The following is a 17674-nucleotide window of genomic DNA, read 5'->3' as shown; positions in this document are numbered from 1 at the left end:
ATTATCGGGTGCCCGGCTCAACCAAGGACAGAGCCGCCTTGTGTGGGCCGAGGAATCCGAGCCGTGAGGCGTTAATTTGTTTAGCGCCATGCGGATTAAATTCCGGATGCGATGGGAAAACGTGTAAGTTGCCGAAGCCAGAGTAATGGCCATAGCTGACCCAGGTGAGTTTAATTGCATGATGATGAGTAGGCATAAAGGATGGCTGCATGGATTTATTTTGCTCCGCTATGGATACTCCAAGTGTGGTGTCAGGTCCAGAGAGCAGGGCTCCATCAACGGGACCACGTCAGGTGGCGCAAGAATTTCCCAAGCGTGATGAAGGCAAGGAGGGTTGACATTTTAATTTATTATTAAATTGTATGAGATGCGAAAAGTTATATTTATTTGAATTAGCATAATATTGTTTGATGGAGTTTGATGAATGTATTTATTAGAGTAATGAAATATTTATGTAATGTGAAGTGTAATTTATGAAGTTATTTTATTTGAGTATTAATTTATGAGTTATTTTATTGTGATGTGACGTGGATATGTAATGAAGCTATTATAATTAAGTATTAATTTGTGAATTTATGAGTTATTTTATTATGATGTGACGTGGGTATGTTGAGAACTGCTTATGTAGCTGGTTTACCATTTTTATGATGTTTTATGATAATGTTTTATTTAATTTTTTCAGCTCCATATAATGTTGGTTCCAGACACTGAGGAGATGCAGCAAAAGCGAAGCCAGAAAGTTGCCGAGATGGACCTCGAAGAGGAGACGGGAAAACCAGAACTCCAGGCAGAGGCTCCAGTTGAAACGATATTTGGCTTGTAGGCGAGGCGGAGATTTGACGAAAGTTTTTATATATTTATTTATTAAAGTAAATTTGAATATTTGTTATTATTTTAATTTAGTGAATTAATTGATTTGTATTGTTAGTTTGAATGGAATGCGAAAAGTTATTATTATTTGAATTGGCGTAAATATTGTTTGATAAAATGGAATTTAAAGAATATGTATATTTGTTAAATGTTTATGAAGTGTAAATGTAGTTTATTAATGTGATTTGATGAAGCTGCAGCTTAAGAATGATAATTTATGAGTTTACGAATTATTTATTTTGATGTGACATGAATATGTTTAGACTGTTGATGTGTGTGTAAATTAAGAGTTTGTATATAGTAATTAGTAAAATACCAAATTGGTACTTGTAAAGTTTTATATTAATACTTTATTTATTTATTTATGTTTCAGCGCCATATAACGTTGACACTGAAGAAGGGCAACAGGTTTGGCGAAGTTTTGCTTCAGAGAGATGGATGCAGGTTCCAGGTACCAATGGGAGAGGCGTCGGCTGCAGTCACGACCTATGGCAGAAAAGATGGCAGCATGGATTTCTTTGCTCCGCTATGGATTCTCCAGGTGTGGTGTCAGATCCAGAGAGCAAGGCTCCATCAACAGGACCGCATCAGGTGGCCCAAGAGTTTCCCAAGCGTGACGAAGGCAAGGAGGGTTTAAAATTTTAATTTATTAGTTGATTTATATTGTTAATTTGTATGGAATGCGAGAAGTTATTATTATTTGAATTAGCGTAATATTGTATGAAAATTGGAATTTGATGAATATGTGTATTTATTAGAGTAGTTAAATGTTTATATAGTGTAAAATGTAATTTAATGAAGCTATTATTTCTGAGTATTAATTTGTGAATTTATGAATTATTTTATTGTGATATGACGTGGATATGTAATGAGGCTATTATATTTAGATATTAATTTGTGAATTTATGAATTATTTTATTGTGATTTTATTGTGATGTGTCGTGAGTATGTTAAAGGACTTCTTATGTAGTTTGTTTACCATTTATATGTAGTTTTATGATAATATTTTATTTAATTTTTCCAGCTCCATATAATGATGGATCCGGATACTGAAGAGATGCAGCATACAAAACATGAGCAAAGCCAGAAAGTTGCCGAGATGGACCTCGAAGAGGAGACGGGAAAACCAGAACTCCAGGCAGAGGCTCCAGTTGAAACGATGTTTGGCTTGTAGGCGAGGCGGAGATTTGACGAAAGTTTTTATATATTTATTTATTAAAGTAAATTTGAATATTTGTTATTATTTTAATTTAGTGAATTAATTGATTTGTATTGTTAGTTTGAATGGAATGCGAAAAGTTATTATTATTTGAATTGGCGTAAATATTGTTTGATAAAATGGAATTTAAAGAATATGTATATTTGTTAAATGTTTATGAAGTGTAAATGTAGTTTATTAATGTGATTTGATGAAGCTGCAGTTTAAGAATGATAATTTATGAGTTTACGAATTATTTATTTTGATGTGACATGAATATGTTTAGACTGTTGATGTGTGTGTAAATTAAGAGTTTGTATATAGTAATTAGTAAAATACCAAATTGGTACTTGTAAAGTTTTATATTAATACTTTATTTATTTATTTATGTTTCAGCGCCATATAACGTTGACACTGAAGAAGGGCAACAGGTTTGGCGAAGTTTTGCTTCAGAGAGATGGATGCAGGTTCCGGGTACCAATGGGAGAGGCGTCGGCTGCAGTCACGACCTATGGCAGAAAAGATGGCAGCATGGATTTCTTTGCTCCGCTATGGATACTCCAGGTGTGGTGTCAGATCCAGAGAGCAAGGCTCCATCAACAGGACCGCATCAGGTGGCCCAAGAGTTTCCCAAGCGTGACGAAGGCAAGGAGGGTTAAAATTTTAATTTATTAGTTGATTTATATTGTTAATTTGTATGGTATGCGAGAAGTTATTATTATTTGAATTAGCGTAATATTGTATGAAAAATTGGAATTTGATGAATATGTGTATTTATTAGAGTAGTTAAATGTTTATATAGTGTAAAATGTAATTTAATGAAGCTATTATTTCTGAGTATTAATTTGTGAATTTATGAATTATTTTATTGTGATATGACGTGGATATGTAATGAGGCTATTATATGTAGATATTAATTTGTGAATTTATGAATTATTTTATTGTGATTTTATTGTGATGTGTCGTGAGTATGTTAAAGGACTTCTTATGTAGTTTGTTTACCATTTATATGTAGTTTTATGATAATATTTTATTTAATTTTTCCAGCTCCATATAATGATGGATCCGGATACTGAGGAGATGCAGCATACAAGACATGAGCAAAGCCAGAAAGTTGCCGAGATGGACCTCGAAGAAGAGACCAGAAAAACCAGTACTCCGGGCAAAGGCTCCAGATGAGACGATATTTGGGTTGTGGACGAGGCGAAGATTTGGCAAGGAGAAGATGGCGGCATATTTTCTTTGCTCCGTTAAGGATACTCCAGGTGTGGTGTCGGGTCCAGAGAGCAAGGCTCCATCAACGGGACCGCATCAGGTGGCCCAAGAATTTCCCAAGCGTGATGAAAGCAAGGAGGGTTAAGATTTTAATTTATTAGTTGATTTGTATTGTTAATTTGTATGGAATGCGAGAAGTTTTTATTATTTGAATTAGCGTAATATTGTATGATAAATTGGAATTTGATGAATATGTGTATTTATTAGAGTAGTTAAATATTTATATAATGTAAAATGTAATTTAATGAGGCTATTATTTCTGAATATTAATTTGTGAATTTATGAGTTATTTTATTGTGATGTGAAGTGGGTATGTAATGAAGCTATTATATTTGAATATCAATCTGTGAATTTATGAGTTATTTTATTGTGATTTTATTGTGATGTGACGTGGGTATGTAATGTAGCTATTATATTTAAATATTAATTTGTGAATTTATGAGTTATTTCATTGTGATGTGACGTGGGTATGTTAAAGGACTGCTTATGTGGTTTGTTTACCATTTATATGAAGTTTTATGATAATATCTTATTTAATTTTTCCAGCTCCATATAATGATGGTTCCGGGCACTGAGGATATGCAGCATACAAAGCATGAGCAAAGCCGGAAAGTTGCCGAGATGGACCTCGAAGAAGAGACGAGAAAACCAGAAATCCGGGCAGAGGCTCCAGATGAGACGATGTTTGGGTTGTGAACGAGGCGGAGATTTGGCAAGGAGAAGATGGCGGCATATTTTCTTCGCTCATACTGATTGCTCCGTTATGGATACTCCAGGTGTGGTGTCGGGTCCAGAGAGCAAGGCTCCATCCACAGGACCGCATCAGGTGGCCCAGGAATTTCCCAAGCGTGATGAAAGCAAGGAGGGTTAAGATTTTAATTTATTAGTTGATTTGTATTGTTAATTTGTATGGAATGCGAGAAGTTATTATTATTTGAATTAGCGTAATATTGTATGATAAATTGGAATTTGATGAATATGTGTGTTTATTAGAGTAGTTAAATATTTATATAATGTAAAATGTAATTTAGTGAGGCTATTATTTCTGAATATTAATTTGTGAATTTATGAATTATTTTATTGTGATATGACGTGGGTATGTAATGAGGCTATTATATTTAGATATTAATTTGTGAATTTATGAATTATTTTATTGTGATTTTATTGTGATGTGTCGTGAGTATGTTAAAGGACTTCTTATGTAGTTTGTTTACCATTTATATGTAGTTTTATGATAATATTTTATTTAATTTTTCCAGCTCCATATAATGATGGATCCGGTCACTGAGGAGATGCAGCATACAAAACCTGAGCAAAGCCAGAAAGTTGCCGAGATGGACCTCGAAGAAGAGACGAGAAAACCAGTACTCCGGGCAGAGGCTCCAGATGAGACAATGTTTGGGTTGTGAACGAGGCGGAGATTTGGCAAGGAGAAGATGGCGGCATATTTTCTTCGCTCATACTGATTGCTCCGTTATGGATACTCCAGGTGTGGTGTCGGGTCCAGAGAGCAAGGCTCCATCAACAGGACCGCATCAGGTGGCCCAAGAATTTCCCAAGCGTGATGAAAGCAAGGAGGGTTAAGATTTTAATTATTAGTTGATTTGTATTGTTAATTTGTATGGAATGCGAAAAGTTATTATTGTTTGAATTAGCGTAATGTTGTATGAAATTTGATGAATATGTGTATTTGTTGGAGTAGTTAAATTATGAAATGTGGATGTAGTTTAATAATATGTTTTGATGAGGCTGCTGTATTAGAATAATAATTTGTGAGTTTATTAATTATTTATTTTGATGTGACGTGAATATGTTTGAACTGTTAATATGTGTGTAAGTTAAAAATTTGTGTAATGTAATTTATGAAATAACAAATTGTTACTTATAGAGTTTGATATAGATAATTTATTTATTTATGTTTCAGCGCCATACAACGTTGGCTTCAGACACTGAGGAATGAACAGCATAGAGGACGTGAGCAGGGCAATAAAGTTTCCAAGATGAACCTCGAAGTAGAGACGAGCAAACCAGAACTCCAGGCAGAAGCTCCAGATGAAACGATGTTTGGCTTGTAGGCATGGCGGAGATTTTGAAGAGCTTAAGTATTTGTTATTGTTTGAATTAAGTGAATTTTAAGGTAGTTGTTATATACTGTAACTTAATAATTTATTTGTTGTAGGTTATAGTTAGTTATAGGCATGATTATTTAAATTTGTACCGATTTTATGTATTTATATTTCGTTTGTTACTAGTTGCATAGTATATGGATGCACATTCCAAATGCCAGGAGAGAAAGCGTTGGCTGCAGGTTACGAATCTCCGGCAAAATAGCTGACAGCATGATTTTCTTTGTTCCTCCGCTGTGGATATCCAGAATGTGGTGACCAAATCTTATCCCACTTCAAACGCTCTAACGGAGATTTGTATTAATGCTGCATTTGTTTATTGTTTCAGCACGGCTGAATGTAAATTCCGGATACCAAGAAGTGAGGAAATATTGGGTGAAGGTACTTGAGTTGCAATCCAGAAAATTTCCGAAATCAATTTCGATGCTTCATGCGATTCGCAGAATGGACAAGTAATCGGTTTCGTGGATCAATGCTCCGCCACAAAAGCAGCATCAAATGGCCCAGAATTTTCCAGGCATGATGAGGATAAGAAGAATTGCAGATTCCGGGTAAAATTTATTGTTTAATACTTTTACGTAGCGTTTGAGTAGTTAATTTTATTCAATGTGGAATTTGTGTAATTTTGTTATTGAGATAAGTATAATTATATTTGTTTACTTTAAAACGGCCTTAATAGGTACCGTCGTTCGCCTTTAGAGAAAAAATAGAATTATAGAAGAGGTAGAGAAGAAAATAAGTAGAAAGCCCGAAATGGTTTAACAGAAAAGAAAAGGAAAAAAGTTAACTTCTGCATGGAACCGACCAAAGCGCGCTCCAAAAATCGCTGTATAGATACAGCAAAAGGAGCACAGGTCAGCCAGACCCATACACATCCGGGCAGGACGCGAAGGGACCCAGCATCCAACTGTATTTATAGGAGTGAAAAACTTCTATACACGGATCTAGGCCCCTTCCACGGGGAAAAACCACCCCCCTCCTCCCAAAACCCATCCGCGAAAAATTTTCGCAAAGTGGGTTCGGGTCAAGCCCGCCGTGCCCGCATGACGTGCACAGTCGTCACACAGGCCAAGCAGCAATAGGAAAGGCGGTAGTTCAAAAGTTGAGAAAAGTAGCACAAAACGATAGTCGATGCAGGGAAAACCCAATAGTAAAGATTAGAGAGCATTAGGAGGAGGGGCTCTATCCGGCAAGTCGTTTGGCCGATATCGAACGTGTGGGCCACCCCTTGAAAATTGCCTTAGAAGGTCTTTTTTTTTATATATACATTCTTTATTGTGACGCACAGGCCAGGTAAATGGGTACAACAGTTGCTTAAAATATAAGTCTTATGACTAGTCCATTACAGGTCTTTGTGTGCTTGAGACGAGAGGAGGCAACAGCGCAAGCAAAGCGCCTAGATCCTTCCAGGTTGATAAGATGGAGGGAAAGCGGGAAAAAAGCCGGAGCGATGATGATAAGGAGCCCCCTCCCTCAAAGGGGCACCATATAAGTGATATAATGTAAAGATTGTTGTAAGCTTAGGTGGTAATACATGTTATTTAAAAAATTAGAAGAAACAAATTGAATAATAGTAATACAAGGTAATATGTAAATGATTAAATTAACAATAAATGAATGAAAATTTGACAATTTTGAAAGAAATAATGTTTGGAATCGTGTGGATTTGGTAGATAAAAAAGAAAAACAATATTATGAAAAGTATATAAATAATATGTAAATAAGAAAATTTAACAATGAATGAAATTTAATAATTTTGAAAGAAATAATATTTGAAATCGTGTAGATTAGGTATGTAAAAATAATAATAATAATATTATGAAGAGTATATAAATAATTTGTAAATAAGAAAATTTGACAATAAATGAATGGTAATTTTAACAATTATGAAAGAAATAATATTTAAAATCGTGTAGATTTGGTAGGCAAAAAATGATGTGTAAATAAGAAGATTTAACAAAAATGAATGATAATTTAACAATTTTGAAAGATAATATTTGGAATCGTGTAGATTTGGTAGGTAAAAAACAATATTATGAAAAGTATATAATAAGAATATGGCGCAGGAACAAATGCAGTGGGCGGGATTATACAGAGCCAAGAGCCGGTATGGCGAATGAAGAATGATGCAGGAAAATCCATAAGGCGACAAAAGAGCGATGGCAAATGGTGGTCCAATCCGGTGAAAAGAAGATTTAGAAGAAATTAGTGAAAATGCTTAATAGAAGGGTGTGCCGGGAGGATGTGTATTCGTAGATGTGTAGAGATGAGTAAATTGCGTGCGACGTGAAGATGGTAAATGAAGTACTGTTGTGTGGGTGTATAAATGGAGGATGAATGCGGAGGGATCCGGTATAAGATTGGTATGAATTTCTAGCTTAAGTTGTTATAAGTTATTGAATTAATATAGATTATTTGTAAATTGGTTGTGGGTAATTTATGAAAAACGGGAATACGAGTTATGAATTGTGTAATGCTTTATTCGTGTAGCAAATTATATAGTTTGTTTATGGATTTAATTTGTTATATGGTATTAATTTAATAAATTTATAAATGGAAGAAAAAATCAATTATTTGTTTAAAGATTATAATTTGAATTAAGATATGTATATTGGGTTCAAGTTATGTATAAATAAGTTATGTAGATTATTTGTGAATTTGTTGTGTGAAATTTAAGAAATTAATAAATGAAGGCGAGTGTGTGTGTTATTGTATATTGTATTATATGTGTAGGATTATAGAATTTATATTAAGAATAAATTATGGGTAAATTATTTGTTTGTTATTGTTTATAAATAAGGGTATTAATCTATTTAGTAGAATGAATTAAATTGGAGTGTGTATGTTGGAACAATTAATGTATATAAACTTTTATGAGTGATTGGGTAATTTATTAGTTAATATGAGATTTTATAAATTTATTGGACATTGGTTAAGAATTGTGTGAATTAAATTGGGCAGCTTTGATATGATATAGTGTGATGTGTGTTTTGTGTAATATTGCGGATAAATAATTTAAAGAGGAGAAGATGTTATGTGTAAATGACAAATCCTTTGAGTGAGTGTGGCAGCAAGATACATTACTTGAATTAAGTATAAAATCCAGAATTATGATGGTAGACAGGTAAACAATCCATAAGTGTGATTTGCGTCCGAATACAGGAGGTGTGATTGCGCAGGAAGATGAATCCTTGTCAACGAAATCAGTATAGGCGGAGTAAGCAAACGATATGCTATGGTTGGCAGCGGGGAAAATAAGTTATCCAGATTAAAAAGATTTGTTCAATTTTTAAATATGTGTAAAGATGTGATGTAATGTATGAATATGAGTGTAAAATTGAATGATGATGAATCGCTTGGCAGGATTCCAAGAGTCCCAAAATTAATGTGCAGAGAATGATGAAATGTCCAGAAGTGTGTGATGGATGAAGAAAAAATGAAGCGGCGGGGGGATTAATGGGAAAAAATTCCCGGACGGTTACCACAGGTGTGTGGGCGAATAGATTATTGTTAATTATATTAGTTAAATTATCAGTATGAATCTGTCGTTTATGAATTGTTGTAAAGCATGATTGCATTAATAAGTATATGTGTATAAATGACAAAAAATTATTATTTTTTTTTGTTTTATGCAGATATGTGTGCAGATGGGCGTGCAGCAGGAGCGTACTGAAGACGGAGGCAGAAGGAAGGATCCATGATGGGCAGCAGACAGCGTGAGGGCAAAATGCAGTAGTTTTGCGGAAAAACGGAGCAAAGTTGCTGATGACGATACGTGAGCCAGATGATTGTGAAGATCCGAGGATGTGAGTTTAATGAGTTACAGATGTGTGATAAGTTAAGTAGATTAAGTGTTCCAAATGATTTAGATTGATTAGTGTGTGTATTATGTAAGAATTCATTATAAGTGGAATAATTGTTTTGGTTAACAAGTATATTATTGATGAAAAGTGTAATAATGATGAAATGGTGAATAGTAAAGATTATGTATTTTGAATAAAATGTGATTTAAGTGGTGTTTGGTTAATATTATTAAATGCATATGCGCTAGTTAATTATAAAAAATTGATTTATATGAATAATAAAGTTATGAAAAGTTATTTATGTTTTATTCGCTATGATTCATACCAAAATTGTCGTAGTAAGTCCAAATCCTGGAGTTCCAGCATGTAACTGACAAAACACAAATAATGCAGAGATAGCATAGGTGTAGAGAAAACAGCAATCCAATGGAGAAAACAGTTAGCACTCAAACGGGTGGCTAAGTATTGGCGGCTGAGAGTGAGTCCCACGCTGCGGCACACCCAACAGAGAGGCGAGAATAAGCAGATCCAGATGTTCCAGGCCGAAAGATTACGGTAGTAACCAAAGCGTGAGGGCATATTTATTTATGTACAGAATATAGATGATAATAACATGAAGATGCGACATCGGTGCAGGGAAAAAGTGATGGCTGCAGCTCCATGTAAGTGCAGGTACAGTGGTGCAGCACTCCAAAAATAAATGCACAACACCAGATGGAAATAGTGCATAGATGTCCAAGGCAATCAGAATAGTGGGAGCCAGCAAGCAGCAGAGATAGTGTATTTGCTATCTGTAAAGGTAAGCAGCCGAACTTGCAGTCAATCAGTGTAGGCAGCCAAATAGAGTTTGCAAGCGCGTGAAGACAAAATACTGGCCAGAATCCATAAACATGGATTTGTGGAGCTGAGAAACTGAATTGATTAGTTTAGGTTAGTATGAGAGAGAGGACAAATACCAGATAGAATAGAGTGTCCGAAGAAAATGTATGTATGTACCACATTCACACCAGGCAATCCCACCAGCACAGGCGCAGCGCGAAGATAAGGGACACGTGGCCAACACACAAACGGCCAGTGGCGCAGACAGGCAGCTGAAAACAGCCAACACGTCTGGGCACCGCGACTAGGCAGACACGGTCCCCACAAAGGAAACACAGCACCAGGCGCGCAAGATCACCCGGAGAATAAAAACGCAGCAACACACAGCAATTATTACAGATTTAATTCTGTAGAAAATTATTCTTCTATGATTATTTGGTGTATCAGTACAGAGCAGAAGCACATGCATGCCATTCAGTACAAATAACCCGACTGAAGAACAAAGTTTATGCTGACAACCACCATACTGGATACTGGGTGTACCAGTGGAATAGTGCCGTTAGCAGACAGAAAAGCTCTACAAAGGCGAGAGAGGCTTAAGTAGGCAGTTGAGTCGAATTATATCAAGCAACAAAGTTGATGTAACGGAGGCAAGGCTCAAAAGCAAAATTATTTCACTCAAGGCGAGGAAAAAGAGGATAGAGAATAGAAAAGAGGAGAGATGTAAATTGTTAGCAACATTGGTAGGTAAGAGCACAAAAGACCCAGAATTTGAGTAGAAATAATTTTGGTGGCCTAGGCCAAGACGCGCTTTATCATATCGCTGAAATTGTCAGCATATACAAGCGCAAGTCAGCTGAAGCCACACATAAAGAAGCAGTTAATGAATATGTATGAATAAAAATTGAAGGAAAAGTTCGAGACCAAAAAACAAGTTGTGCACAGTCAACAAGCAGGTCGGAAACATAGTCCCCAATAATATAAAAGTATTTGGAAGAAAATGTATATAACAGAGGAATACTGTTGCAAACGAAGCGCAAACGTGCCGCACAAAGGTGCCCCATACAAAAAGAAATTAGTATGGAAGAAAAAATGCGAGCGGCAACAGGCAGCACATCGTTAGCAAAAAATAAAGGTAAAAACGAGCAGATTAGATTGAGGCATGATTAATTATGCTCAGTAAGAAAATTTATAAAGAAAAACAACAAGAGGAATAAATTACTGGATAAATTGTGCAATAAAAGTTAACTTAAGAATGTTGTATGAACAAAATAAATATGCGAATCAATTAATCAACAAAAGTAAATGAGGGGAAATGGTACTGAGTTACCAACGGAAGAAAGAAAAGAACAACAGTATGTTGAAAGAGAGTGAGAGGGGTAATACAACCAAGAGAGGCTGTGGGAGAGCCGATTTTAAACAGCTGTAGTTCGGAGCAGGCTAGTAACGTAGGTGAACGCCCTTTGCGAGCGTAAGCCATAAGCTTTTGTGAAAAATATATGAGTATGAATGGTTTAGTTGCATAGGTCAGTGACGCATGTGTAAATGTATTTTCTTACTGAGGAAGTAAGTATGTACAATATGGGCATAAAGTTGATGTGGATGAGTTTAGATAAGTAATTTAATTATTTATTACAGAATTAAGTAAAATGCATGAAAATGCAAAAAAGGGAACGACAAAATGAATTATTTAATAATTGTGAAATTAATTAATTGATTTGAAGAGTAATATAAAAAATAAATAAACTAGAGAATGCAGAACAAAATAATAAATTATACTTTTGGATTGTGAGGGAACGAAAAAGTATTATGTAGTAGCCGTTTGACTTGCAAGGTACGACAGAAGATGAAAAAGTGAAGAATAAGAGTTGGCAATTCAAGTTAATAGACAAAAAGTATACAAAATGAATAAAAATAAACAGCAGAGGAAGGTAAGATTTGTGCTGGGATATATTCCCATGCCAGTGGATAAAACATCGTTCCATAACCAGCATGAAGATCAGTTTGTTTGCAGATAAAGGCTTGGAGTGTTGAATTTCCGCTGACAGCGGAAAAAATTTCAAGTATAGCCTCTGGCAGCAGTAACGCACCTGCTAAAAAGGGGAAATATAAATTCAAATCGAGAGAAAGAGAGAAAAAACCATACTGAAAAGAGGACAGATATACTGCACAAATGGGCGGTGTATATGTATAAGTAAGCACAATGTTGCTGTGCAATTTAAAGAGAACTTTGTGGCTATGAATTGTGGGAGAGCGACGTGTACATTATGTAGTAGCCGTTTAGTTTAAGTAGTAGATCTATAGACGTGGGAATGGAAAAATGTGCAATTGGCTAAGAAGAATAACAATTTATAGGCAGGAACTAATTTCAATAGGAAATTAACAAAAATGAATGATTCAGATGAATGTTTTCTCTTATTGTAAATTTAAGGTAAGAATAAAGGAAATAAAAATAAAATCCATTGGGAAGAGAATTTACATTTAATTTATTTTATATTATTTTTCATTGACATTATGAAAATGGTAACGAGCTAATATTTGTCAGAGGGAGGGATTCTATTTGGGAGATCATGTGGACGATATCGATTAGGAAAGACACCTCCTATAAATGTGGAAAATAGATTACGTACAAGAGGATTATCATGCGATTGGATTTTATCCTTATACCTGCTGGAATGAACGTTGATCTGGTCCCATACCGAAGCAATGTTAAAGGCAGCATGAATGTGTGAGTTCCTTACAAAAGGAATAGCGTTGGTACAGAGGCGCAGAATTTTATTCTGGATTATTTGAATTATACGAATGTGCACATCAGCAGCACATCCCCACAATTCTATACCATACCGGAAAATGGGCGCAATAATTTGATTGTAGATTAAAAGTTTGTTGCGTGTGCTTAAGCGAGAACGAGAGTTTAGGAGCCAACTGTATTTGCGTATTTTAGAGATAAGTGAGAATTTCACTGAACGAATGTGACTATGCCAAAGCAATTTTCTATCCAGGTGTAATCCTAGATATTTCACAATGGATTTACGGGGAATGACCACATTGTCCAATTTAACATTGGGTATGTTATCACTCCGTCGTGTAAATACTAGATGGGAGGATTTACTACTATTGATTTTTATATTCCAGGATTTTGCCCAGTCAGAAAAAGTGATTAAGAAACAGCTCATCATATTGGTACATACAGAGGAGTTTGTGTGACTAAAAAGAATAGCGGTGTCATCAGCATAAGTGGCAATAAGGGCTCTACTATGGGAAAATCTGGGAAAGCTAGGAGTTGGCATATCACTAACGAATATGTTGTAAAGAGTGGGTGCGAGAACGCTTCCCTGGGGGACACCAGCTCTAATTGGACGCACTGATGATAGAATGCCCCTCTCCTTGACACAAAAGGAGCGATTAGACAAATAGGATTTGAATAGCTCATACAATGGCTGAGATAAAAATGCTTTAAGCTTGAAGAGGAGGCCGTCATGCCACACTCGGTCGAAAGCCTGTTCGATGTCCAGGAAAACGGCCGAGGTGAATTGATTGTTGTAGAAAGTGAGGTGCACATGGTTAACAATGCGGTGAACCTGTTGAATGGTACTGTGTTCCCTACGGAATCCAAATTGGTGATCGGGTATAATGTCACTAAGTTCAAGAATATCATTTAGACGGACGGACATAACGATTTCAAAAAGTTTGGAAAGAGCCGATAGAAGACTAATGGGTCTATAGTCCTTTAGTTGGCTTAAAGAGCGACCAGATTTAGGAATCATGCTGACAGCCGCGCATTTCCATTGTTTTGGAAAATAACGAAGCCGCAGCATGACATTAAAAAGTTTTACTAGAAACATGATGGCACGGTGGGGAAGGCAGCGCAAAACCCGGTTTGAGATGTTATCTAAGCCAGGGGCTTTTTTAATTTTTAAGTTGGCTATATGATTAACTAATTCGGATGGACTGACGTGACGAATAGGAGTAAGTGGTAAAACTTCGTTTGAGTTGTCATTAAGTGCCGCAGTCACACGTTGAGTTTGGGCCTCAGAAGCAAAGTCCAAAGGGGTGAAACGAGACTCTAATTCATTTGCGAACGCTTCCGCAACTTCTAGAGGAGTAGTACACCAGTTTCCTGCAGAATCCTTGATGGGGGCCACCATATGTGGCTGGGATTTGAGGTGTTTCGTAGCACGCCATAAATTAAAGCCACCTTTTTTAGTAGGGTCAGCATTCTGCAGTATGAAATTAAAGTGTGCCGAACGAATACGTTTGAGAAAATTGGACAAAATGCGTGACACAAATTGCCAGTCAGATTTGTGTATTGGGGAACGGGTGCGAATATATAGCTTACGAAGTTGTCGCTTGAGGCGGGCAAGCTCAAGGGCTTCAGCTTTTAAGGGAGGTCGGTAAAATGGGGAGCGATGGAAGAATGGTGAGTTGGTAGACGGAGTAGCTGCAATGGCAGAAGTGCGTAGTTTGGCAGTGAATAAATCAATAGCATCATCTATGTCATCGGTGGAATCGATGTCCATATTTAGATTAATGCTGTTGCTAAGGTGAGTTTTGAACAGTTGTATGTTGGTGTATTTAGTAAATAAAATTGAGTTGGTAGATGATGGAGAAACGGAGGGGGAAAAAATTGCAGAAAGGCCAAAATTAAGTGTAATAATTAAAGGAACATGATCGCTTGTTAGGTCAAAAAGGCGAGAAATATTCATTAGAGAGTGAGGAATATTTTTAGTTACTGCAAAATCGAGCACAGATGGTGTAAAGCCACTGCGCGGGAAATGAGTAGGTTCGGCAGTAGAAAGTATATTAATAGAGCTAGAAGATAGAATAGAATCAGCAAGGGCAAGACCGCGAGGGCAGCTCCTAAAGTTACCCCACAAGCGATGCTTGGCATTCCAGTCACCACCCACGAGGAATCTATCACCAAGCTGATCAAAGAGTTGGGAGAAAAATGAATGAGAGACCATTTGATTTGGTGGCCAGTAGCATGCTGAGATAGTGATAGGGCCGATAAAGGTGTTTATCACCATGCGGCAAATATGAGCGTAGTCTTCAGAAATAAAAGGAAGGGGCTGAAAGGGAATTCTATCAGAGATAATGATTGCAGAACCTCCAGAAACGGGGCGAGTATGAGTGTTATAACAAAAGAGAAACTTAAAACCAGGAATTGAAATAGAAATATTTGGGGAGAGTTTAGTCTCCGAGATTAACATTATATCGATGTTGTTGCTTCTAAGAAAGAGTTCTATATCATGAAGTTTATGGCGTATGCCATTAGCGTTCCAAATTGATATTTTAATTGTGTCACTCATTTGGTTTGGAGGGAAGTAAAAGTGAAACGAGCTGCTCCATCCTGGAAAAGGAGGCCGTTAGTTGAGATTGAAACGTAGTAATTTGAAATTGAAGATAGTCCAACGTGTTGGAGACAAAGGTTCGATATTCCTTGTCAGGAAGACTAGACATGTATTGAGCGTCAGTTTGTGAAGGAACCCTATAAACTGTGGGGCTCTGATGTGTAACTGTGTCGGGGTTTGAAGAGTCAACAGGAATTTTGCCAATAATTCTGGGGAATTTCTGGCCTTGCCATTGAAATGGAACGTCAGCAAGAATATATTTGTTACTGAGTGATCGCACCATATCAGCATATGATCTCGGCGGAGGATTGGATTTGGCCTGTTTGTCGCCAGAAGGAGGTGCATTTGTAGCTGGAGGAGAAGTTAAAACAGAAGAAGCAGATGGGAGATTATTCGAAACAAAATTTGCGAACTGGGTGTTAAAAGAAGCATCAGTCGCTTGGGGATTTTTTCTGACTGTGGACGGTATAGGAAGAGGAGGAAAATTTTCTCGATCAGTTGGGACAGACGCAAGCTGTTTTGCGAGCGTACGAGCCGGAAGTTGGTGAGTTTTGTTACGTCGAGCCCTAATGGCGGCCAAAACTGGGCAACCATTATAACTGGCAGTGTGAGAGCCGTTGCAGTTGGCGCACGTGGCATCCGTGTCAGGAGGCTTAGTGCAGGAAGAGGAAAGATGGTCTTTACCACATTTGACACACTTAGGATTGTGTTTACAAAACTTGGCAGTATGTTCAAATTTCTGACATCTTTTACATTGCGGAATGCTAGTGTTTCTGACAGTTGCCTCAACATTAACTATGAAATTTCCAATATGCTTAACAAGGAATATTTTCTCATTTTTGGGAGTATTGATTAAGTTAACATAGAAGGCGTTAGGCGAATATTTAGCCGCAGAATCTGGATTACGTTTGTCTTTAAAAGTGGGATTGTGGACGCTCACCACATCAAAGCCCTGATTTATGAGCGAATTTTTAATAAAATCCGTAGAAGTGGAGCGAGGTAACCCCCTAATATAAACGCGTAGGGGCCTGAGTTCTTTCGGTTGGTGAGTATGATATCTGGCATCATGTTCATCAAGATGCTGGATAATTAGACGATAGGATTCAGGGATCTTAGCGTGAATCCACACACTGCCAGGGGCACCCATTTTTAACAAAAAATGTTCTGGTTGAACTACAGTGGACAGTGAGGACAATAAATTAGAGGCATCCTCGCACTCAACTTGAATTGGGGGTGGTTTACCAGACGTAATATGAAAAAGTACAGGCTTACCCTGATCCATTGAATTACTTGCTTGTTGAGCAGTAGGAGCCACAGAATCCAAGGGAGCCACAGCTGACAAGTTTCCGTGATCAGATGTGAAAGAGGACAGTAATTGGTTTGGTTGTGGTGAAGCTGGAAGAACCGTTGCATCTTCTCCAGGAGATAAGTCGCCGGACATATCACCCTCATCACTAACGAGCTCAATTAAGTCAGGATTTAGGGAGTCGTGGGCATCCAGCCTCTGCACATCGTGCTGGGCAGTACGCGCTGAGGAAGATATGCGCCGCACAGCAACACTGGCGCGAACTCGTCTGGTTTTAGGAGAAATGTGAGTAGTATTTGCGCGCATATAAAGTGCAGCCGCATTATTGCCTGATGCTGCGGCCGCCTTAACAGAAGAGTTATTAGGTTGAGCCGAAAGTTGTGCGTTTACAGAACGACGTGTAACTGTAGACGAGTTGATAGCAGGATGAGAATCCGTTTTGGGAGTGGAACAAGATGGTTCATTTTTGCGATTATCCTCCTTTGGAGATGATGAGAGAGTTGCAGGCTTAGTAGAGCCTCCACTAAGCAGAACATTTGAAGTAACCAATTGAGGCCGATTAGGGCTTCTTTTGGGTTTAGCAGTGACCAGTGTATATTTTTCTTGATTCATTATGAAAAGAGAAAATTGTACGAAATAATAAGTTTATAGTCGAGTTATTTTATAGTTTGTTTAAATATGAAATAAATTGCATAAATAAACCGACACAGCGGCATAATCACGATACCAAAAAGCCACACTGTGCGGAAAAATATTCTCCTACCGAACCCGTACACGCGTCAAAGTCAGAACTCTACCAGCATGTGCACATAAGATCCAACTCTCTAAGCTGAGGAGTCAATACCATACATCAACACACTGAAGCGCCCAAAAACCAGTCACGGCCAGGAAAAATCCGGCAGAAAGGATCCCCACACACAGGCAGC

The 17674-nt window shown here is 37.1% G+C and overlaps 1 protein-coding gene across 1 annotated transcript; it reads left to right on the top strand.

The window, feature by feature from the left end:
* The first annotated feature begins 688 nt into the window (after positions 1–688).
* Positions 689–2056, top strand: LOC115632078. Its single transcript, XM_030529039.1, has 3 exons — positions 689–845; positions 1244–1492; positions 1895–2056. The coding sequence occupies exons 2-3, from the start codon at positions 1328–1330 to the stop codon at positions 2042–2044; spliced, it is 315 nt and encodes a 104-aa protein (XP_030384899.1). The 5' UTR covers positions 689–845; positions 1244–1327; the 3' UTR covers positions 2045–2056.
* Positions 2057–17674: the final 15618 nt, after the last annotated feature.

Source organism: Scaptodrosophila lebanonensis, unplaced genomic scaffold, assembly GCF_003285725.1.
Source record: "Scaptodrosophila lebanonensis strain 11010-0011.00,11010-0021.00 unplaced genomic scaffold, SlebRS2 tig00001414-arrow-arrow-pilon, whole genome shotgun sequence".
Taxonomy (NCBI): domain Eukaryota; kingdom Metazoa; phylum Arthropoda; class Insecta; order Diptera; family Drosophilidae; genus Scaptodrosophila; species Scaptodrosophila lebanonensis.
Note: the sequence above shows the minus strand (reverse complement) of the source record. Positions and strands in the feature narration are given on the sequence as shown.

Bases quoted from the DNA above. Each gene is read 5' to 3' on its own strand.
- LOC115632078 (XM_030529039.1), top strand. From the start codon at position 1,328: ATGGGAGAGGCGTCGGCTGCAGTCACGACCTATGGCAGAAAAGATGGC. The intron at 1,493-1,894 runs GCAAGGAGGGTT...TAATTTTTCCAG, and splicing joins GTTTCCCAAGCGTGACGAAG to CTCCATATAATGATGGATCC.